We start from the raw sequence: 25,720 nt of genomic DNA on the forward strand, positions 1-25,720 counted from the left end.
GATTTCGCCATAAAGATTACACAGAGGGACTAGCAAGCAGATACATGCTATTACAGGCCTATTGAAAACAAGACTTCCGTGAAATTAAATGTCTCATTTAATGTTACTCAAACTTGCATCCATGTGAATGTTTATCTGACTGTGTGGGGTTTGGGGGGTTTAACTAAACAATAAAATAAAATGTTATCAATTATATAAAAGCAATTTGTAATGTCCAACTCATTATTAATCTCGTTCAATCGTTTTCGCTTTAAAAAATATTTTTTATAAATAACAATTCAATTTACTAAATTACTACAAAAACAAATGGGGACGAGACGTAGCACATTGGTAAAGCGCCCGCCTGATCCCAGTCGGTGGGCCCATTTGGCCATTTCTCGTTCCAGCCAGTGCACCACGACTGGTATATCATAGGCCGTGGTGTGTGCTATCCCGTCTGTGGGATGGTACTTATGGAAAAATGTAGCGGGTTTCCCCATGAAGACAATATGTAAAAACTGCATCGCCCTACTTTACATTAATGTTGCCTACCATCATAACCACCATTTGCTGCAATTTGTAACGGGTTTCCGTTTAACAGAATCAAATACTAAAATTATTTAATACGTGTATCTTAAATATATGTTTTTGTTTAGAATGTGGGTGTCCGTGTATCCAACGTGTTTCGAGTCGTTTTAGTGTTTGTAGTAGCTCAAACTTCATTGTATTTTCAATAATATACGTTTTCTTGGAAACGTTGAGAAATGTACGTATAAGATTATCATTAGCGTTGTAAAAAGGTTTAAGTATAGATTATTAGCGTTGTAAAAAGGTTTAAGTATAGATTATCATTAGCGTTGTAAAAAGGTTTAAGTATAGATTATCAGAAGCATTGTAAAAAGGTTTAAGTATAGATTATCAGAAGCATTGTAAAAAGGTTTAAGTATAGATTATCATTAGCGTTGTCAAAAGGTGTACGTATAGATTATCATTAGCGTTGTAAAAAGGTTTAAGTATAGATTATTATCAGAAGCATTGTAAAAAGGTTTAAGTATAGATTATCATTAGCGTTGTCAAAAGGTGTACGTATAGATTATCATTAGCGTTGTAAAAAGGTTTAAGTATAGATTATTAGCGTTGTAAAAAGGTTTAAGTATAGATTATCATTAGCGTTGTAAAAAGGTGTGCGTATAGATTATCATTAGCGTTGTTAAAAAGAATACGTATAGATTATCATTAGCGTTGTAAAAAAGAATACGTATAGATTATCATTAGCGTTGTAAAAAGGTGTAAGTATAGATTATCATTAGCGTTGTAAAAAGGTGTACGTATAGATTATCATTAGCATTGTAAAAAGGTGTACGTATAGATTATCATTAGCGTTGAACGATGTACGTACGGACCATTCTCAGCAAATGACGTCGAAGTTATTACGTTGTAAACACTGAAACTACAACGCAATCACTAAGGCTTGTGAGGTTATTAATCATCCAGCAGTTGTTATTCTCCAAACGGCAGTGTATATTATTATTACTACTACATGTACTGGTAAGCATCGCGCATCGCTTTGTCGCCGCATTTAATACTAAACCAGAGTCGTAGCTGGGGGGGGGGGGGGGGGGGGGGGTAGGCGGCAAGGGGGCAGATGCCCCCCAACAAAAATAATCTTTAACTTTTTTTTTTTAACCGTTTAAGGAGTTTTAGACTATTAACTACTCAGTTGATTCCCCCCCCCCCCCCCCCAAAAACAATCCTAGCTACGGCCCTGTAATCAGCTGGTACATGAACAATCCCGACGATACACTAGCAGCTAACATCATTCTGATAAGCAACAACAAGCGAATACCACAAGTGAAGTGAACAGCACTTCTTTGAACGCTAATTCTGATTATTGTGGATGCACTGTTCTCGTTGGACAAGAAGGCAAATGGCGAGACAAGAACATAGCTTGTCCTATGGGTAATATCACTGTTAGAGCCAGTTTGAAAACACCGAGCGGAAGTTCCAGTATATGTATATATCTAAACATGTTGACGCTGCAATCCCAGGTACAATAACTGAACAAGGTGAGTGGGAACATTATTTCGTTAACGCAGGTAGTCCAGTGGTAAAGCGCTCGCTTGATGCGCGGTCGATTTGGGATCGATCTCCGTCAGTGGGCCCATTGCGCTGTTTCTCGATCCAGCCAGTGCACCACGACTGGTACATCAAAGGCCGTGGTATGTGCTATCCTGTCTATGGGATAGTGCATATAAAAGATACCTAGCGGGTTTCCTCTCTAAGACTGTTTGACATCCAATAGTCGACGATTAATAAATCAATGTGCTCTAGTAGTATCGTTAAACAAAACAAACACTAAACTTCAGGATATTACTACCACTGAGTTCCATGACACAATTTGACAATATAGACCGGATTATAATTTTATTTTTTACATTTGTTGGAAGCTGGTTTTAAAAGCTGCAAGTTGGACAATTTTCTATTGACATGTGCTATCACAGCAGTTTGATATGACTGAATTATGACTGAAAAGATAAAATTAATTTACAAATGGCGTTCCATTGCTGGAGTGCCCACTTGTTTAGATAACTTTAACGACTGGCATATATTTCATGGTTTAAATGCTACTGTATCAGTTTTATAACATATATTTCATGGTTTAAATGCTACTGTATCAGTTTTATAAATATAATAAAATTAAAGTTTGCTTTGTTTTTACGGCAGCACTAGAGCACTGATTAATTAATCATCGATTATTGAAAGTCAAACATTTGGTAATTCTGACACAGTCATCAGAGGAAACCTGCTACATTTTTCCTAATACAGCAAGGGATCTTTTATATGCACTTTTCCACAGACAGAAAAGCATATACCATGGCATTTGACCAGTTGTGGTGCTATGAACAAGAAAACACTCATTCAGTTGAATGGATACACCGACACGGTTCGATCCTGCAACACAAGAACCTCAAGCGAGCACTCAACCGACTGAGCTAATATTATAAATCTCTGTAAAATGTCATGTCTATCATTCACGATAATCAAGGTAGATTAAAAAGCTAGAGAAGCAAGCAAGCTATAAATGGAGAAATCGGGAACACTCGATGTGAAATGACTTTGTTAAATTAAATCAAACAACAACAGTGTGGTCATTATTTTTATGAAATAACACAGATGACAAAGATTTGAACAAAACTAACAAGAACACCAGTGAGGTCGAGTATTTGGTTATTATACTTCCTTGGTGTTTAAAGACAAGCCATCACCAATGTGACAGCCTAAACTAAATCTGTGAGAGGTCGAGTATTTGGTTATTATACTTCCTTGGTGTTTAAAGACAAGTCATCACCAATGTGACAAACTAAACTAAATCTGCGAATCACTACCCCTGCTGGGGCTAAAGTCAAAACCTGTAACAGTGAAATATTCCTCAATTAAAAACCTGTGATAAATTCTGCAACAGGTCTACTAGTACCTTTCAAAATTACATGGACCACAACTCCCAACAATTCCACCCTGCATGAATATATATTTGCAGATAAATTGAAATACTTTCTTTAATTTTACGATAAAGCATTAAATAAAATTTCTTAAAATGTCACATTCAAAGTTCACAATTTCTAAATCTGAAGATAGTGAGACCTTTAATAATCGTATAACATTTTCTATGATTTCAAGTCTTCATAGTTTAATAATGGTACAATGTTTTCTTGGATGTCAAGTCTTCATAGTTTCCAGTAATAATCGGTTTTGGCGACAGATATACAGGGCGACATGACTACACCACATGACTACGTTTATCAAACAGACTCGAGTAATGTTTTAAAAGGTGAACATACTTAGGTTAAAATGTTCAGCAAAATGGTATTTAATTTGTCTCGTATCTGGTTTTTAAATTTTTATATGTTTATTTATTATTTTTTGTTAACTACGAATCTGCTGTCCAGCTTCTGTCAGACTCGCCATCGTCGACCATTTCATCAATGATCTGCATCAATGGTTTTGGTACCTGAACCTCGTAACTTGAATCCGACCCACTGGAGTCGTGATCTGACAGAGATACATCGGACTCCTCGTTCAGACCATCGGGAGTCCACGAGGTGTCACTGTCTTCGTCCAAGAAGTACGACGGAAGGGCTGGACTGCAGCGTGAATTACATGGTTTTGCTTGTCGTCGGGACGATCTCCTTGTACCTTCTCTGCTAGTTTCTGGAGGTCTATCTGAACACTGAGCTAACACCTTCTCTATTGTAAACCTCCTCAGTGAATAAGATCGAGATAGATTTGATGGACTATTTGTACTGCTAGAAACCTGCTTTGTCACATTTCCTAACATGGTAGTCTGGTCTTCATTGCTTGGGGAGTCCAAGGCATTATTACTTTCATTTGTTTTCTGGGTACATTCGTTTGACTTTTTACCTTTAACATCACTGGAACATTTTGTTGATGAAGGCAGACAATTTGTCTTAGTGATAGATCGTGATTTTCCAGTACTAACACTTGATTGTTCAAGACTTGAGGCAGATGACTTGGCGTGCAATTCTCCAGAACAATTTAACAATGAAAGATTTTTTTCAACATTCACTTTTTTAGTATCACCAATGTTACATTCATTCTGTATAGTTAACCCTTTCACTCTTTTCGCTTTTTTTGCTTCAGTTAAATCATGATCTATACCTTTCTTATGTTTTCTTGGATTACTAATGGCTGGTTCAATATTTTTTGGCACAACTAGTGAATTTTTGGCAAACAATGAATTTTTTTTTTCCACAATTTATATTACTGTGTAACGGTTCTGTTGTTGAAGTTACTGTTGCGGGATGACTATTTTCAATAAGACCAGCAGTAGTTAAAACAGCAGAAATTCCTGGCAAGTTTCTATTTGTATTCACAGAATCATTATCAGAAATGTTGTTAGTGTCAGTGATAACATTTGTGACGTTTCGAGCAGATTTTTTCTTTGAATTAGAAGGCAAAACTTTCCTTGCAGACTTGTTAGAATTCTGTGAACTGGGACAATTTTTCAACAGGCAGTTTGCCAATTCTGAAAGAGAAGTTTTCAAGAATGGAAGGACTGACTGCTGTTTTGTAGATTTTAAAGTCTCCAAATTTTGCCTGGCTCCACCAGATCCCACATTTGGTGACAGACTTGATCCTACCACTGTGCTGTTGTCAGAGGAGGAAGAACTACAACCACGTTTCTCAGACCTGTATGGTTTTTTCTCGGACCTGGAATTGTTACTGGAATTTGACTTAACATCAGATGCAGATTTCCAGTTTCTGCTATCTCTTCTTAGTGCTGACCTAAACCTTTTTTTAAAGCATTTTGATGACAGTCTGCTACCATTGGAACTGGATTCTGATGAACTTGAATCGAGTACTGTCCTTGAAATCCTTCTACGTTTATCTGGAGAACGAGATCTACGTTTTGCAGAATGTTCAGAATGGAAGGATCTGGACTTAAATTTGCTGGAATTGTCACACTCAGACCTGCTCCTACTGGAATATTCTGACAATGACTTGGTCCTGCCAGAATACTGAGATCTGGACCTGCTTCTTGAATAATGTGACCGGTACAGTTTTCTATGAGAAAGTCTCGATGATAGTGATCTGTTGCTGGTATTATCTGATAGATTTGAGTTTTCAGATAGCCATGACCTTCTCCTGTCAGAATCTTCCGACCTAGATCTGCTTCTTCTACGATGAGACGATCTGTACATGTTTCTGCCTGAATGTTCTGACAATCTCGATCCACTCCTGGTGTCCGATTGCCGTGATAAGCTTTTGTCACTACATTCAGATGACCGTGACCTGCTCCTATTCTTCAAAGATTGTAACCAACTCCTAACAGAATGTTGAGAGGATCTTGACCATGAATGTTCAGATGACTTAGATCTGCTTCTTGTAGAACGTTCAGACCTCTTTGATCTGCTTCTAACTGAACGTTCAGATGACTCTGATCTACTTCTAGCTGAATGTTCATATGATTCTGATCTACTTCTAGTGGAACGTTCATATGACCTTGATTTGCTTCTGGAAAAATAATCTGATGACTGTGTGCTACAAGACATAGATCTGCTTCTGTCACCATTTTCCGACGACTTTGTACCACTGTGAAAAGAATGTTCCAACGATCTTGACCTATCTGACTCTGCTCGACTTCTGGCATCAGATTCTGATGATACTGATCTGCTACTAACAGAGCGTTCATCTGACCGTGATCGTCTCCTTGACGTACGGTCTGATGATCTGCTAAAATAATGTCGATTCAACGAGTTCCTACTTCTTTCTGATGACCTGGATCTACTTCTTGAGTGATGGACCCTAAAAGGTGATATATAAACAGAGTGTTCAACTGGTGACGATGGATTACTTTTAAATATGGTGTGTTCAACTCCAGCAGAAGACCCAAAGGTTAGAATCGTACCTCTTGGTGCGGATGGTGCATTCCATGCTTCATTCACAGATTCCTGTGGATGGCGAGACTGTGGCACACTCTGGGCACTATTACGAAATGCTTCTTCCACAGCTGTCCCAAAACTGGTGTACACGTCAAGAAATGATCTGCCTTGACTGGTGTCCGTGTGTGGTCTTTCACTGACGAGTCGTTGATTCTGTCGCCGCCTGTGTCTGTTCGAGTTGTCACTGTTCTCCGAGGCAGAAAGCGTATCATCCTGAGAATGGCTGGTCATCACTCTGGTATTGGTAAAGCTTGGTAACACAGTGGTGCTTGTCGACACAGAAATGCTGGGTAACCCTACATCAAACACATCTCTATTCAGGGTGTTGCTCCGAGTGGTCGGAGTGAAGCTGGAGTTGAGACCGAGAGGATCTGAAGCATGGAACATAAAGGATGGGGATGCGGATGGTAACAGATGAAGATGTTGGAACGGACTGTTGTCCTCTGCATTAATAGACCGGTCATCGTCGCTGTATGTGTAACTCCCACTGAGGTCTGTATGAGAGTCCCACGACTGCCAGCTCGAGCTGCTGTCCCAAGAATCATCAAGAGCATGCCATCTCTGCTCCTCCAATTTCTTAGTCAAGTTGCTGACCTCTTCCTTGGAGGCTTTTAAAACTTTGTTTAGTTCCTCTATAGTCTTCTTGAGTCCTGAAGAGAGAGGGAGAGAGAAACAAAATAAGGTTCATCCACAAAAATAAACTGTCTAACAATAAACCAGAACTGTCCAAGAAAAGTAAAAGTTTTTTAGGTTTTTTTAGCAGGGCTTGTAGATGATGGTAGTCCCACTACCATGGTTAGAGATATCAATGTTGGGCTAGTAAATAACTACTACTGTCATGCCCGACAGGTAGTGAAAAGAAGGTATTCAAATGCTACATTTAAGTCTATTTTGTAAATATGAATATCTTGCACCCAAACCCTGCCATCTTAGTGTTTTTAATCGCTCCCTCTTTAGGTAACATATCTGATTATTACTATTAGTAAAATTGTATTAAGTAAAGTAGGGCTAGTAAATTTTTAATCATGGCTAGTAATTTTTAAAATCACAGATCCCATGGCTAGTGAATTTTGTAAAAATTCTAGAAGCCCTGTTTTTAGTGTCCGACAACCCGTTATATTATGTTACATATAGACATACATCGTAGGTAAATATACAAAAATCTTTAGATTGTTATTGTATGATTTGGGAATTATCAAAAATGTATACCCGGTACATAAATAATAAATAAAAATAGAATATATAAATAATAATGATAATAATAAATAAATAATGAGGGGAATGTAAAATGTACACTACGAAGAAGAAAAAATAATAATAAATAAATAAATGTGCCACTCAGAACAAGCTATATTTAGCAAATAATTTTCAATTAAAACGATTGAGCCAGTGTCCATTTTTTTATTAAAAACTTCATAATTACAATTTTTATATAAGATAAACCTTTCTATTCCAAACTTGTTTCGCTATATATTTTTAACTCCACTGATATTTTTTTTTAAAATTCTGTACTTTCATACTATAAGTATAATATTTAATATTGATAGTAAACCAATTTATAAAGTTACTATGTTTATTAAATCAATCATACCGAACATAACAATATCACAGCTGAAACGGATATCAATTCCAGTTTCAGTCAATATCCAAAGTTGTATTGCTTCCCATATGTTGTTTGCCTCATTATTGTCAAAGAATAGATGTTGTAGTGTGCCAGAAGAATTGTTGCTTAAGTCACAAGCATTAGAATGTACATAATGTATCATGTGTAAAAGTGTATTTGGAGTAAGATTCTATGCACTATTGTGTATTGAAAGCATGGTAGATTTGTGTCTTTGACACCGAGAAACGTCAACGTTACACCTGGGCTACATCCCTACCCTTCAATCAGATAAAATGCTAAAAGTTTGTTTTGTTTAACGATATCACTAGAGCATTGATTTATTATTCATTGGCTACTGGATGTCAAACAAATGGTCATTTTGACATATTATAGTCTAAGAGACCCTCTTATGATCTTTTACATGCACAATACCACATACAGGATACCATGGCCTTTGATATACCAGTTGTGGGACAGGGATTGATCCTAGACAACTGCTCAACAACCGAGCGCTTTCCAACTGGGCTACATCCCGTCCCAGATAAAATGAAGTGTTAATATTCAAATTACATTACTATGCATATCCATATATAACTTGGCTATGACACTTTCAAATTACATTACTATGCATATTCATATATAACTTGGCTATGACACTTTCAAATTACATTACTATGCATATTCATATATAACTTGGCTATGACACTTTCAAATTACATTACTATGCATATTCTTCAAATAATAAATAACTTGGCTATGACACTTTCAAATTACATTACTATGCATATTCTTCCAATAATAAATAACTTGGCTATGACACTTTCAAATTACATTACTATGCATATTCTTCCAATAATAAATAACTTGGCTACGACACTTTCTGTATAACAATGCTAGAAAACTTTCAGTGTAAAATTGCTACTAAAAACTTGTTGGTTGATGATTACAATTGCATAGCACCACATATAAAAAATACTGCAATTGGAAAAGTATACCATTTACCAAAAATACTGAATTGAAATTGCAGTGCGACATGTGATTATCTGTTTATGCTTGGATGAAATGTTTCCATTCTCAATTTTATTTTACTTTACTTATTTTTTATAAATTCATAAACCTTTTTACATTTAGAAATCATGAAATGGAAACAAAAATGGTGAAATGGAAAACAAAAAGGACATGAAAAGCCCAGAACCTGTAGCAGAACTCGGATTGTACACTTCTGACTTTTGTTTTTAATGTACCAGAATTTTTATTTCACTTACTGGTGTATTCAGGCTTAAAACTGGGTACACAATATGCAACAGTTGGATGGGTATGTAAGGTCTGTAACCACTCACCATGCTAAATATTAAACCAATTTAATTTGTATGAACATTCAGGTATTTAAAATCACCCGGGACCGAAAACTAACAGAGGACTGATGTACACTGACACAACTATTCAAGTAAAGAGAACTATGGTGAAACCACGTTGGTTCATCGTTGTCTATTTTTGTGTAATTTATGGATTAGTGCAACTAAAATATTTTAAAAAAACAATGAAAAAACAAGCATTCTGAGAGTACTGCTGGTAGCACTAAACCAAATAATTTCTGGCTGGTCAAAGTTCAAGGTGCACCGAACTTTTGATAGAGAAATTAACACCACAAGTCCTGTGATTGGTTATAAATGTGAGTGTGTTGGTTGTAAAAAAAAATAGTTTCATCTGGACTGAAAATGTATGCAATTTTATTTCATCTAGTCCCACTGTGTCAAGTAGCCTTGTGCTTGGAACATGTATGGGGTACCTGCAAAAAAAAGTACTCAAATTTTGTGCGAAACTAGGGGTGTTGTAAAAACATCTGGTTATACCGAAAATGAGCCATGAAAGGTACAGGGGTGCACAAATATGAAATTCCAATAGTTGCCCAGTGGGCAACCAGTAGCTGAAGTTTGGTTGCCCAACATCATCTCTTGGTTGCCCACATAGTATTTCATAAAAAGTTTTATGAATATAATTTTAAACGGTCTTTAAAATGAAACTGAAATCTAAAATGTTTTTATTATTATCATTACTTATCAGTTTAGTTTTATTTCTTTTTAAACATTATTTATCTACAGCTCATCTTCGCTTAGGCTGAAAAAAAGTTTGTTTTGTTTAACAACACCACTGGAGCACATTGATTAATTACTCATCGGCTATTGGATGTCAAACATTTGGTAATTCTGACTCGTAATCATCAGAGGAAACCCGCTACATTTTTCCTAATGCAGCAAGGGATCTTTTACATGCACTTTCCCACAGACAGGAAGGCACATACCTTAGCCTTTGTCCGGTTGTTGTGCACTGGTTGGAACAAGAAAAAACCTAATCAGCTGAATGGATCCACAGAGGTGGTTCGATCTCGCTTGGGCCGTCACAGTCATAATACTTTAATGAACTCAGGGCTTATCCAGGATAAAAAATACCTGTAGCCTTAAAAATTTCCAAATGGGATTTTTATTTGCCATAATGAAAATGTTTTAGCCAAAATTGTTTTGTGTAGTACTGTTTAGATTATTTATATATGAATATGAAAATGTATCTTTTTCAGCTAATTATGTACAAACTGGAATACATCTGAATAACAAAATTACCCCCTGATCAAAATCAAAGACAGCAATGGGGGTAGGGGCAGTTAATATATTACTTTGATTTTTCAGTGGGTGAAGGAGATATGTAGAGTTGGAAGCCAATGCCCTCTGCAAACACACCACAAATTCTAAGGCCTATGGCATCAATAAAAATCTGAGAGCCAATACTCTTCTTTTTTTAAACAGTGCTCATTATTTCTGTAAAATAGCAATCTTTATTTTGGTTTGAACTGCTTTTAATTGTATTTTAAAGAAACCCATCTATTCCACACCCCAACAATTTCGTAATTTGCGCCATTTTGTTGATTTCCGCATTGTGTTCAATGCTTATTGTTGATTTCAGCTTGTACAATATGTAGCCTAATAATGCTGACTTCACGTTATGACTTCTATCCATTTAGGTCAAAAGGTTTTGATTAAAAAGATTATGAATTAAAATTTTACAGTCTTTTTAAAATATAGCTAACTTTTGCGATGTCACCTCACAGTCAACAAATTTATATAATATTTTGTCTAACAAATATCATGATTCTTTTTAACTAATTGTATTCAGTGTACGTTTAACCACAATTTGTATAAATACTGCATGTTCCTTTCCCGCGATCACGAAATGCATGAGTGCGAAATTAACAAAAACAACGGAAATAAACAAACGAAACAGCAATTAAGTATTCATTGACGTGAACAACTATTTTGTGGTGGGGTTGTTGTTTTTTTCTCAAAAATCTACATCAAGATTTACTTGCGTGTAATCGTATTATTTAATGTCTGCAACAATGTCTTGTGATACGTGCAACAGTCTCGGCTGACTGTCAAGCGTGACCTATATGCACACTGAGAACTGCCAACGAACATTTTCCAAACGTTTGCGAACTATGTGATTGGTTCCCGACGTGGACATTGGGTTTAATGTGAAGTGCATAAACCAGTTTAGCAGACATTTTTTTTTTTGGCTCAGTCTAGCTGAACTCGGCCCTAGCCTACTTGTCTTTGGCCCTGAACTAGCATGTATATTGAAACTGACACACAATTTCGGTCCGTTTTTATTACTTTGGCTCAAAGACTTTACAGAGTTAAAATAACACGCTACAGATTTTTCAGACTTTTCTTGCATACATGTTGCCATTAAAATTAATGACTGTGATTATTAAAATAAGCAAACATTGTTATGCTGAATTCTTTTCTTTTTTTTTCATTTGAATATTTTATTTTCATTTTTTGTCACATTTTCACAGTATATATATATATTTTTTTATACATACATACACAGATCAAAATTAATATACTATGAAATAAAACAACAAATCTATTGCCAACACGTCATTGAACCTCGCTCAGTACTAAACACTCAACATTTTTGTATACCGTATATCTTCGCCTGTAAGTCGATCTCGGCTATAAGTCGAGTCCCTAATTTCAAGCCCTGAAAACGTATTTTTTTATTGACCCGTTTATAAGTCGACCCATGAAAAACAACTTATAAATATTGAAATATTTCTTATTTTCAGCACATGAGAACAATAATGTACAATATTTGAACAAAAGAAAATTATTTTACAAACTTCGGTTTTCACGTTTTGTACATCGCAATATAATCAGACTATTCCAATCAAACTATCATTATTACATAGCATCAAAACGAAATATTCTCTTAGTAGAGAGTGAAAGCTGTTTGACTGTTACTGTATGGTACTGTACAGATGGTTTTGTGCACAGACAACAACTTTATTTATAAACACTGCCAACAGATCACTACGATAAAACTGAAAGTATCACGTTTTGCCGCCATATTAATACATGTAAGGAGGATAACTCTGGAAAGTACACTGGTTTTTGTACCAAATGATGTGTGTCCCTATTGCTCTAGATAGTGAACTGCAGAGATCAGTCTATTTTAAGGGAAAGCTCAGTAATATTCATGAAGTTAATCACCGCCAAAACATTGTTTGAACAACCATTAATGCCAGTGACCAGATTTCAAAATAAACTCAGGCAACAGGTAGTTAGTATTGTTTACATTTTTACTATTAGTGATGACTGTTAATTTAACTAAGTGGACTGTTGTCTTGGCATGTGAGTGAGATCGTACGCCTTTTCGCATAACCAAAACCGTTCTAATGCCAAAAAAAAAAGGTTAGAAAAAAATAAATGTGTCAAATTAACATATTTGAGTATAAATACATGGCATACTTCAACAATAAAATTTGTTAAATAATCCCCAAAACAGTAATATTTTTTGGTGAATTTTTTTTACCCTCTTATAAGTCGACCCCCCAAGTTATAAAATAATTTTTGGGTGAAAAAAATTCGACTTATAGGCGAAGATATACGGTACATGTATATATATGGTAATAAATACTTAAGATACTGTCAGTGATGGATGACCTAGAGATATTTATTCAAACAACTTATGGTATACACTCCATCTTTTAATAAATTCATTATATTTGATTTTATTGGAATACATTTTTTTTTCTAATATATAATAAGAATGTATATGAATTTTTAATATTTTAATATCTAGTGATTTCTTCAGAAATTTTGAACTATATATAAATTGCTTTGCAAAAGAGCAATAATGTCAATTATGATATTGTTCTTTGAGTGGCCAAGAAGAAAACTGGTACGAGAGAAGCTAACTATAATGTCTGCCGATTCTTTTATCCATTGCTCGACTTGTTTAATTAAATTTTGGACGTGTACACAATCAAAAAATAAATGCGTATACGTTTCAATAGACGCATTACAGAAGCTACAATTTGGGCTGCTTATCATTTTAATATTATAGAGAAACTTGTTTGTAGGGAGAATTCTTTGGATTATTCTATATTGGAACCATCTTAATTTGGTATTCTTAGATATACTGAACACATTGCTGTTGATACTTTTCCACCAATTGTATTCTTGTTTAAAATTTTATTCTCTTCCCATTTAGATATATTTTTTGGTGGAAAAAAAGACGACTTTATATAGGTGTTATATATATGTTTTGACCCCTGTTTGTTTTGTATTATGGTATATATATATACTTAGGCCAAAATAGAAAGTCAGCTGAAAGTGGTTTGGTGGATAAAAATGGCCATGTATGTAATATTGCAGCCTTTAGCCCTTCAAATGTAGTAAATGGTGGATGAAAGCCATAAAATTCACAAAATCCATCATATTTAAATAAGTTGCCATCTGGGTCATACATATCATGTACGTTTGTTATACCTATTATATTCCAATTTTGGTAATGAACAGTTTTGTTACCAATTTTAATTAGGGAGTTGAACCACAGTGGTTCAGAACTTACATCATTTTCGTTAAGTTCCACTTTCTTTTTGAATAATGCTAGTATATTGAATACCTGTTTCCAGAACATATTTGTAATTTTTTTCCCACACAGTTTATGGTAATCATCTCCTATATTAGTAAATAAAATATTTTTGTTTGGGAGGTAACATCTAAGGATATGATACCATAATGAATTATGTCCATTTATCGCTCTTCTAATCCATGTTAATTTTAAGGAATTCATAAAATATTCTAAGTTTACCATTTTTAAACCACCATTTTCTATATCCTGCATTAGCGAATTCCGAGAAATTCTATCTATGGAACTCTTCCAAATATATGAATAAAAGATCTTGTTGATTGTTTTTATTATGCCCTTGTCTGGATTGGGAATACTGAGAATAAGGTGAACAAGTTTAGATAGAGCCAAGGATTTGACAACGGTAATTCTACCCAGCATAGTAAGATGACGTTTAGACCAGGTATTCAGTAACTTTGAAATCTCTTCAATTTTGTCAGTATAGTTTAATTGTACAATTTGATTTAACTGGACACTAAATTTAATTCCCAAGAAGGTAAAATTCTTTTGTGACCATTTTAAGATTTTATCTTTACATAGATTATGAGTATTATTTGAATTTGATCCGATCCAAATAGCAATAGTTTTTTCAATATTTGGTTTCAATCCTGAGAATTTAGAAAATTGATCTATTAAATTTAATGTGTTCCTTAGTGAAGCTTCTGTCCCATCGAGTGTTATAGCTGTATCGTCTGCATACTGCATTATTTTATATTCTCTTTTTTCTATTACTATTCCTTTAATTGACTCCTCCTTTCTAAACAAATTTCCCATGATCTCAGCACACAATATAAAAAGATACGGTGCTATTGAATCACCCTGTCTACATCCCCTCCCTACTGGAAATTTTTTTGTGAAAACACCATTTTGAATTACAGTTAACATACAGTCCTTATTTAATATATTGACCCATTTTATAATGTCCTCGCCATAGTTAAAAAAAATTAAGGTTTTGTTAATAAATCCCTAAGATACTGAATCAAAAGCTTTCTCAAAATCTACTAACAAAAGGAGTGCCGGAATATTATTTTCACTAGTGTAATGCATCAGGTCATATAATAATCCGGTATTTTCGGCTACACACCTGCCTGCTAGGAAACCCTTTTGATTTTCATGAATTAATTTATCTATAGATTGCTTTATTCTATTGGCTATACAGCCAAAAATGATTTTATAAGTGGTATTTAGTAAAGATATTGGTCTCCAGTTTTTTAGAACATCACGGGGTTTATTTCCTTTTGGCAACAGAGTAATAATGCCTTTTTTTTTTGTTATTGACAGCTCGCCAATTTGAAACGAATAGTTAATGCTTCGAAGTAAATATTTTCCAACGTCCTGCCAAAAGAATTTTAAAAATTCGACTGAGAACCCATCTGGCCCCGGCGTTTTATTATTTTTCATATTTTTTAATACATACAATGCCTCACTTGCTATTATTTGACCTACATATTCGCTAACATTTTCAACTTTGGGAATATTTGTATTTCTAAAAACCTCATCTAAATCAATATCTATTAGATATTCTTCCTGTGACATATATAGTTTCGAGTAGTACGATCCGGCTTCTTCCAATATTTGATTTTGTTCAATAATAATGTCACTATCCTCACAAACAAGTTGGGTTATTGTTTTATTTACATAGTTTCTTTTTTCTAGATTTAAGAAATATTTTGATGGCTTTTCTCCGTCTTCTATCCACCTAGCTCAGCTTCTCAAAATTAAACCCTTCATATATTCTTTTCTATCTAATTCCTCCTGTTTTTTCTTTTCTTCCAACCATTCAACAAATATCTTTGATTCAGGATTTTTAACCCACTAACTTAGTTAAAAAATTAATTCAATTTTCCAGTTGTTTTCTTTTTAATTCCTTTTCTTTTTTAAGAGCTGCACTAAAACTTATTGATATGCCCCTTATTTTTGTAAGGAGGATTTCCAAAAATAGATGGTCACTTATCATAAAGGATATAAGATATGGGTCTGCAGACAACAGGTAATTTCTATCATAGGGAAGTAAAGCATACTCCTCTATTACTGTATAAATAACCGATTTCAAGCGTTCGACATACTGAGTATTATTTAATAGGGAGTTGTTAAATTTCCAAAAACCTTTGCCTTTAGTAAATTCAGAAAGATTTATAAAGATCTCTATGGCATTATGGTCTGTTTTATACCCTGGAACAATACTAGTTTTTAAGATACAAGATAATAATTCTTCCGTTATCAGGAAAAAATCCAGCCTTGCTTTTTTTAATGGTGATTTCCTTGACCATGTATATCGTCTACTTTCTGGGTTATTTATTCTCCATGGATCACATAAATTAAATGTATTCATAATTTTTAGTATCTCATTACGGGCCTGAGGGTTATTTCTGTGTTTATAATTATAAGTATCCAACTCTTGGTCAAGTACAAGATTGAAATCCCCACAGACAATATTAAATTCATTATCAAATTCTTCAACAGATTCAGAAACAGTTTTATAGAAATCAGGAGTGTCTTTGTTTGGGCCATATATATTTACAATAGTTATTCTGTAGAAGCTCATTTCTATTTCAATAACTAGTAAATTGCCCTTATCGTCACATTTTGTTCTACCAATTTATATTCAAAGTTAGGCTTTAAAAGAATTGCTACTCCCCTGGAGCTGCTATTAAACGAATTAGTAAGGCATTCATAACCCCATTGTGCTCTGATATATGCTTTTTGACTGTTTTCGAAATGTGTATCTTGTAAACAAAAAATGGAAGAGTCTAGTTTTCTAAGATAATTAAAAACATCTCTACGTGTATCCAGGTCACAAAGTCCCTGACAATTGATTGAAAGAATTTTAAGAGCCATGGCTAACTTTATCTAGAGACATGGATACAGAGTCTTTACCTGAAGATAGGCTATACTTGTAAAAGTGAGGTAGTGTTCCAGTGAACAGTGTGTGTATGACAATTTTGATTTTGAAGTCACATGAGATCTCAGACGTGTTGGCATGAAATACTACTATTTGTACATAAATAAAATATTCGTTTATGTGAAAATGGGGAAACCCCCAGCATAAATGCATAAATCAAGCTAATTCTCACTCAGAATGCTGAATTCTTGATGACACCGCTTCTCGTTACTGTCGCGAGATCCCTGTTAATATTTGGTATTATTATTATATGTTAGGTATCGGATAGATTATGTAACCGATTGTTCACATCGGAAGATAGAAAATGTCACAGCCAAATTTTTCGCTCAGACTGGATGCTTGTTGGTGTAGTTTGTGGCCTTTCACATGTCTTGTGCCCTTTGCTAATAGCCACCATTCTGAAACGTATTTGTCTGCATTGAACTCGTCAAAATCATGCACGGTGGACGCTGAGAGAATGGCAGCGTTAGGATGGATATTTATATCGCCTGTCAGTTATCAGTTTTGTTTTTCATTTTACTTGTTTTATGATTTTCTTGGTTGCCCGTTGGGCAACTGTTTGACAAAAAATGGTTGCCCGCAACATATTTTAGTTGTCTCGGGTGCGCGGACATTTTCTTCAGTTAATACTATGAGGTAGGGGTTGTAGTACTGATATTTATGGGCCATAGTTTGTTGATATATTGCATATAGTGTTTTTAAACACAAATGTTAACATGGTCACCTATGGGATTTTATTTGGTATAGTCATACCTGCTAAAGCAATACATGTCCCCTACTTACGTTCAAGGGCTATAACCCTGAAAAATTGGTAATCGCAATAAAAATTATACTTGGTCTGTAACAGTACACGATAAAAAATTTATATATACAAAATTTCATATCAATATCTTTAAGCATTGCTAAAAAAAAGTCTGAAAAACACATTTTCTTATATCCTAAGATCAAGGGCCATAACTCAGTGGAAAACAAATGTGTCAATTGCCATGAAAGTCAAACTTGATCTGTAACAGAACACAATAAGTACAAAATGTCAGCTCAATATCTTGAAGCAATGCCAATGCCAAAAAAACCTCTGAAAAACTAGGACAGAAACCTATAGCCCTCTCTGGTTGGCCCGGTACGTTACTAATAACACATGTATACACATAATACAAATTTTTCACACGACCTTTTCAATCCACAAATTTAAGTAGCCAATGAAATGACAGGGAATATTTTGTTCAGTATCGTGTCATGATTTGCTATGCAAGTTTGACAGATCACCACACAATTTTAAACATTAAACAGTAGTTGCTATCTTATACATTTTCAGTTGACTAGAAATATTGCTAATCAAAATTTTTAAAACAAAATGTTCCCTGAATGAGTATTTTAACAAAACCATGAAAATTTAAGTCCACTGAAATTAAGGATTTCACAGTAAATTAAAATTAATTTCACAGATTTCTATTTTTGCTAGGAGCATACCTTTCAAACAGGTCTTCAGTGCCACAACACAGTCATGTACGTGCATCTCCTTGACGGGGACGTCGAGTTGACACGAGGAGCAGGTGATCTCCTTGAAGTCACAGTCTTCGTCCTCGTGACTGCGGATGTCTCGCTTGAGGAGTCGCTTCAGACAGCGGTCGTACCGGCACGTGACCATCTCGAACTCGCACTCCCTGATGTGTCCGTCAAACTGCTCCATGTTGAGCACATGGTCACAGCCATTCTCTTTGAAGTCGCACACCATGGTGAGTCTGTTGAGCATGTTCCTCACCAGGGGCAGCACTGGGCGCAGCTCGTCCTTGGTGAGGCGGGTCCGGCAGGTGGGACACGTCTTCTTGCGGTCGAGCCAGGTCTGGATGCACACCTTACAGAACACGTGCTGACATGGACTCACCAGGGGCTTGTCGAGGATACACGTACAGATGCAGCACACAAGATCGGGGTCAGGGGTCGGATTAAACTTGTCAACATCATAACGCGACATGGTTGACAGTCACTGAAAAACAAGACAAAAAGAAATTACATATATACATTACAGGCATTAAATTTGGGGATTTTGTTTTAGGATTCTGCCAGAATCGTAAACATGATTTAGTATAGATATTTTTGGGATTCCCTCTTATTATCTTTCGCTTCCGACCCAAAATCTAGGATTTGCGAAAGCACAAATTCCTGACCTGCAATATACACAACTGTTCATTTTTGGGGAATAATTATTTTGTATTTTGTTAGTGTAGACTTAAAGTGTACCAGTGACATGAAATGTATAGTCATACCAGCATTAAAATACACAAATTGTAATATAGAACATAACCAACTTCTTTTTAAATAATAATTTTCTGAAACAGAGCAGTGTTAACAAAATCCTGGTCACCTTTTTAATAATTATAGTGTGTGAAAATTCCAAAATACTTTTCATGTATAAAACAACTTACTTAGAATTTGGTTGCCCTGATTTCATCCCTGTTTTGAAAATAGTTATATAAAATTTATATTCCAATATAACAGCAACCAACAGGTTTGGAATTAATATGTTGTCACTGTAAAATGTAATATGTACTGTCTGAAATAAATACATCACTTTTTAATATTGTAAAAGGTTTTATATTAGAAATTTAAAATTTGGAAACGCCAAATTTTTGGGAATGATAATGACCAGAATAAAATTCAAAACACACAATTGATCCACACATCAGTTCTTTTTTTGTTTTGTAAGTCCAAATGCGAATTAAAAAACAGAAGAGATAAGGTGGATGAATCCAAAATGGAGTCTGATAAAAGAAAGCACTGGGTACTGAAACATCAAAAGCAATGTCATCAACATTAGAAACTGTCAACATTTATAGTTATACTTATATATTATCAGTTTTGTCTGATTCCACATAAAAAAAATTGTAGTTATACACATGTACACATAGGCCCTAATTGCTTAAGATTTTTGTGATTTGGTGGCAAGTCAGCTATTTTCCAATTGAATGCACTAGAATGTTTCCTATTCAGAATACTTCAACCGATTACGATTTTTTCCATTGTCTCAGAGAATCAGCCGAGGAGTTCCAAGTGGCAAACAAACCCATGTGATTTTGACTGATGGACACTTTAGATATCGACAGTTTAAAAGCGATTGTGGGCAAGGAAACTGCACATTATTATGGGACACAACTCGCTGTTTGGCGTAAAAAAAAACGTTAGTCGTCTGATGGGCAACTAGTATCATAGAATTAAGTTGTCCGACTAAATATTAGGTCGTCATGGACGACCGGATGACCGTAAAAATTGAGTGCTGGTGTTACTAATGGCCATTGGTGTTACTCAGTATCTGGCAACACCAATGACAAAATGAGTAAATCATTAATTCATGCTTTCTAAAGAAACAGATGAGAAAAGTGAAATGTTCTTTATACATGACAGTGCCAAAGGAAAGTACTACCAAAAAAACCAACAACATTAAACAAATTATTTTGGGATTAGGAGATGGGTGGAGGTAACGACTCGGTCATTTGTGTACCAACAGACCAGATGGTCTGTATCCTAAACAATCGAATTCCGTCCCATATCACTTCCGCACTCTTTCTAATCACACTGCGCAAGCACGAACTTTAATACCACTGCATATGTATCAACTAACCAAGCCTCGATCAATCAACATTGAAAATGAGGATGGAAAATGGTAAGATTTTTATTCTCTCCCTTGTACAGTACCGGTGATTCTATTATTGCATGCACGAACCATATCCAAAGGTTATAATATATTAAAACATTTATAAATGAAGAGACTAGATTTGACAGATCGGTAATGACTGTCGTCTGCATGAGTTTTGTCTATATTTATTAACAAGTCACATGACTGACACTCTAAATTCTTAGTGTGTGTGTGTGTGGGTGGGGTGTATGGAAGATAGTTTGTGTCTGATCCACAATTGTTACTGAGAGACAACATTAGTAGATTTTTTACTGTTTGTAGAAGGAAGCTTTTACTTCTTTTTTCAGCCACCTATAAACGTTGTTACCACAAGAAACCTATTTTCCTATATTCATGAAAATTTATTGACTACTTGAAAAGCCTTTAAGAGGCATGATCTTTTACAAAACATCTAAAAAAATTCAAATTCTAAAACAAACTCTAAAGAACAAAAAAGCAAGGGGAACTTTCGAATCTCGAATACAGTGGTGTTGGTCGACAACCAATGTTCACCAAATACATGTAGATATTTTCATAATTCATTTACATTTACTTCGTTGACAATCTGTTGTGTTGTTGTTCCCTCAATTTTATGATGGGTGTGGCCTTTCATACATTCCACGTTTGTGAAGTTCACATGGGACGGATTACAGGTGATGCGCCAGTTCCGGATCACTTCAAACAAAATTGTGAATTCTGTCAACATGCGTGCGTATGACTTTAAAAGAAATTCTTGGTAATAAAGATAACAAACCATATAAATAAACAGTGATATAAAATGTAAATTTAGGTAAACATTTGGCACCAAAAATAGTGTTGTTCGAGCTGGCGTACTTACACCAGTTGCGGATCACTTTGTCCAGTTCCGGATCACTTTCGAAAAATAGAGGCTTACGCCTTCAAAAACACTATTTCCAACATGTTAGCACTTTCAGCACGTTCGTGGATCCTGCCGGACATATTTTATGATCATTTGCAACTCCATGGGGTTCCCACCCCCCTGATTACGCCCCTAATTAGCAATTTCTAAAATCGATTGAAAATCAACGATGGCGCCCCATGACGTCAGATATACGGGGCGTGTGTCAAAAGTAAAGGTGTGCGATCCTTATTATTTTCGTTGTGTACTTTCATTGTTTCAACAAGTTGAATTATATTTGATTTCTGGCATTCTAGTATATAATAATAATAATTAATATTATTATTACTAATAATAAATAATTGTTTTCATTTATTATCGTATATATCAATAATAATAATAATAATTATTATTATTATAATTATTATTATTATATTGATGACTTTTAAAACTGAAAGGAACAAAGGCTTGAAAATAGAAAGAAATGACATATCAGCAAAATATAAACTTTGGGACTGTTTAGTATTTAACATAATACAGGGGCGAATTATGCTTTAGGTTGGGGTCCGAAACAATATGTAAATGTTTATAATTTGAAATTATAATTTTTACAGGTTATCTACGTGGTGGGGGTGGGTTTTTTTTTTTTAGCCGGATATAGGCTAATCTGCCCCTGTTTAAATATTAAAATCAAACAAATAATTTTGAAGCAGAACGGTTAGACCCCTTGTTAATAATGATACATTTTAATATAGTGACACACACTAAACAGTCACAAAAATGGATCATTAATTATTATTTTTGACGTGTTGTTCCATTTGCCCTTTTCTGGTTAGTCTCCCACCCCCCGCAAAATAATTCCTGGATCTGCTCCTGAAAACAGAATTATTTTCAACGACGGTGTAAAGGCTAGGGCTAGCTCAGATTGACCGTGTGAATACACAGATCAGTGGCCGACTGACTCCTGCATCAGAATGCGATTGTGTAAAACAAAAATTCCACTGAAAAAAATAATCCACCCTATTGTGGTACAGGCTGTTTAAATGCGAATTATAATTAAGCCGAATAAGAGATTTTCACTTCGTTGACAAAACCAAATAGAGGACCCCTTCCCCCTCTTTCCCAAAGTCGAGCATGCGAAAAGCACGTGCAATGGCACATGCGAAACAGACCACTGGCGGTGGCATGGTTTTATAAAGGTCCTCATGTCAAACTTGTCTAGGGCTACTATGACATGGGCCCCGAGACATACAGAGTCGAATTATTATGAACTAGTGGTTAAAATGACGAATCAAGAGAGGTTTAAGAAGAAAATAATAATAATAATTATTATTATATTATTATTATTATTATTATTATTATTATTATTATTATTGAGAAAAAAATTCCACCGTGTTCAACGTTTTTGAGTCTTGAGATAAACCCTGTGTTCATCGCCCCATCTAGCGGCAATTACAACGTAAATACCTCCGTTTTGCGAGATATCCGCAACTGGCGTATCAAGTGTGTCCCCTTTGAGGAGTTACAGTAAGTCGTTTACAGCATCACTTTTCATAAAATTAGTCGTGCACAATCTATATATGTTTCCCCTACTCTAGTTCATCAAGATTAACTTTGGCTACAAGTGCAAGCACTACCAAAGGTTAATCCTGGGGACGAACAACGCCATTCCGAGCAATTTTGCTCGGAACGGAATTCAATCCGAATTGCGGTCAAACTAAAAGAAAAACGACTGTCATCACGTTTCTCCACCCAAATCGTGTACTGTGATCTATTTGGAGCATATGGACACTAAGAAATACTTACTTTGAAACGATCTTCACTTTGAATTAAAGGAAAAACGACCGACTGTATGACTTGTTTTTAAAACGCGCAGTGCATTATGGGAGGAAAATGAAACTCGGAACAATCTTGTATGTGGAAAAGGATAGGTGAAGTCATTTCTCGTTTCATAATGAATAAAATAAAAACCATAAAACTAAAAATTAATTAAAGTTAATAAAATAACTTAAAAGTAAAAATAAATTAATGTTAATCAATTAAAATAAAATAAATGAAATTAAAGTTAATAAAAAAAAAAACATTAATTAATTAATAGAAATTAAATAAAAATTATGTTTTACACACACACGCACATATATTATATATATATATATTTTTTCTTTTTTTAAAGAAAAAAACAGTTCATTGATGTCTCTAAAAATAACTAAAACATAAGTACTAAGTTTTAAACTTACTAACCTGTCTTTTTTCTGAGTTTTCTTCTAAAATCGTCCGGGTGTGTGTGTGTGTGGGGTGGGGGGGGGGGGGGGGCAATGAAACATATTTCTCTCTTGTTTGCCAGTACGTAAAAACGTTACTGTTGCCCCTTGCTCGCCACGAGGAGGCCAGAGAGTTGAACAAGATATACCAAATTTGATGTGTGCCCTGTTCAGGATTTTACATAAGTTAAACAGAAATGATTCCTCATTAAAAGGAGAGAGAAATATGTTTCATTGGCAACCCCCCCCCCCCCCCCCCCCCCCCCCCCCCCCCACACACACAGACACACACAGACACACCCGGACGATTTTAGAAAACTCAGAAAAAAGACAGGTAAGTAAGTTTAAAACTTAGTACTTATGTTTTAGTTATTTTTAGAGACATTAATGAAGTTTTTTTCTTTAAATATATATATATATATATATATATATAATATGTGTGTGTGTGTGTGTGTGTAAATCATAATTTTTATTTCATTTCTATTAATTAATGGGGTTTTTTTATTAACTTTAATTTCATTTATTTTATTTTAATTTATTTTTACTTTTAAGTTATTTTATTAACTTTAATTAATTTTTAGTTTTATGGTTTTTGTTTTATTCATTATGAAACGAGAAATGACTTCACCGATCCTTTCCCACATACACGATTGTTCCGAGTTTCATTTTCCTCCCATAATGTACCGCGCGTTTTAAAAACAAGTCATACAGTCGGTTGTTTTTCCTTTAATTCAAAGTGAAGATCGTTTCAAAGTAAGTATTTCTTAGTGTCCATATGCTCCAAATAGATCACAGTACACGATTTGGGTGGAGAAACGTGATGACAGTCGTTTTTCTTTTAGTTTGACCGCAATTCGGATTGAATTCCGTTCCGAGCAAAATTGCTCGGAAGGGCGCTAATGGCGTTGTTCGTCCCCAGGATTAACCTTTGGTAGTGCTTGCACTTGTAGCCAAAGTTAATCTTGATGAACTATCCCCTACTCGTACTATAAAATTTCAAAGGATATAAAAAGAAAAACATCAAAAACTTCATCTCTTTTTAAACGTCTTCTTTTTTTCATGTCGTCTGCTCGTGTAAAGTTTTAATAGTGGTTATGTATCGCCGTCGGACGGAATTCGATAGGTCCAGGATATACGAAATTACCTGTATATACTAATAAAGTTATCTGCCCTTTCCTGTTTCAACTTTTACAAGCAATCTGTTACATTTAGTTTTTACCTGTATACACGTATTTGACCTTAGATCCATACAACGAATACCGATATGAATAGTTTGCATACACGCGGTCATCTTTTTCTAATCTCTATGTGAAATGAGATTAATAGAGCTTCCCGAATGCCAATCGGAATTTGCATCCATTCAGAATAGAAATAGAGTGACTTGCCCTTGCCTAGGGTATCAGGTCGTTTCGTAACCATACCGGTTCGTACCATACCGGTTCGTACCCAAAAACATACCAGTTCGTACCCAAAGGCGTACCATTTCGTAACCAGAGGAACATCGGCATACCAGTTCGTACCCACATTTGTACATGTTATTTAATGAAAAACAAAACAAACAAAATCCAAGCCAACTGCATTTTAATAATTAGCGATTAGAAATTGTCACGAAGAATCATGTCAAGCGAAGTCAGCTTATTTGTTGATATATTTCAAACACATTATGATTACTTTCTACGTCCTTTGGGACTAAGCAAAAAGCAGATTGGACGTGTTGCGACAGATACTAAATATGTGCTAAAGCAAATGGATAAATTAAAACAAAAAGTTGTATTCTTCTATCAAAAATGTATTATATCGGACAATGGGTATGCGGTCAAAACGGCCCCATGATGAAACGGCCCTGAACATGTAAGTCAGAACGGCCAAAGAAAAAAGTCAAAACGGCCAAACAAAAAAGTCAAAACGGCCAAAAGAAATGGTCAGAATAATTAGTAATCAATATAGCCTATATCACAGGCAGTTCAAAAATATGTATAAAAACAACCAAAACAAAGGAATCCAATCAATCA

The 25,720-nt window shown here is 34.9% G+C and overlaps 1 protein-coding gene across 2 annotated transcripts; it reads right to left on the bottom strand.

The window, feature by feature from the left end:
- Nucleotides 1-3,123: 3,123 nt before the first annotated feature.
- LOC121379001 (serine/arginine repetitive matrix protein 2-like) lies at nucleotides 3,124-25,063 on the bottom strand. 2 transcript variants are annotated; one of them, XM_041507433.1, is made up of 4 exons: nucleotides 24,928-25,062; nucleotides 21,136-21,263; nucleotides 18,386-18,902; nucleotides 3,124-7,090 (listed from the first exon to the last, which is right to left on the bottom strand). In XM_041507433.1, exons 3-4 carry the CDS (start codon nucleotides 18,888-18,890, stop codon nucleotides 4,692-4,694), a joined length of 2,904 nt encoding a protein of 967 aa, XP_041363367.1. In that variant the 5' UTR covers nucleotides 18,891-18,902; nucleotides 21,136-21,263; nucleotides 24,928-25,062; the 3' UTR covers nucleotides 3,124-4,691. The 2 variants fall into 2 exon arrangements, with proteins under 2 accessions (XP_041363367.1, XP_041363366.1); XM_041507432.1 differs by lacking the exon at nucleotides 21,136-21,263 and having other exon boundaries at nucleotides 24,928-25,063.
- Between the last annotated feature and the right edge of the window lie 657 nt (nucleotides 25,064-25,720).

Source organism: Gigantopelta aegis, chromosome 8 (assembly GCF_016097555.1).
Source record: "Gigantopelta aegis isolate Gae_Host chromosome 8, Gae_host_genome, whole genome shotgun sequence".
NCBI lineage: Eukaryota > Metazoa > Mollusca > Gastropoda > Neomphalida > Peltospiridae > Gigantopelta > Gigantopelta aegis.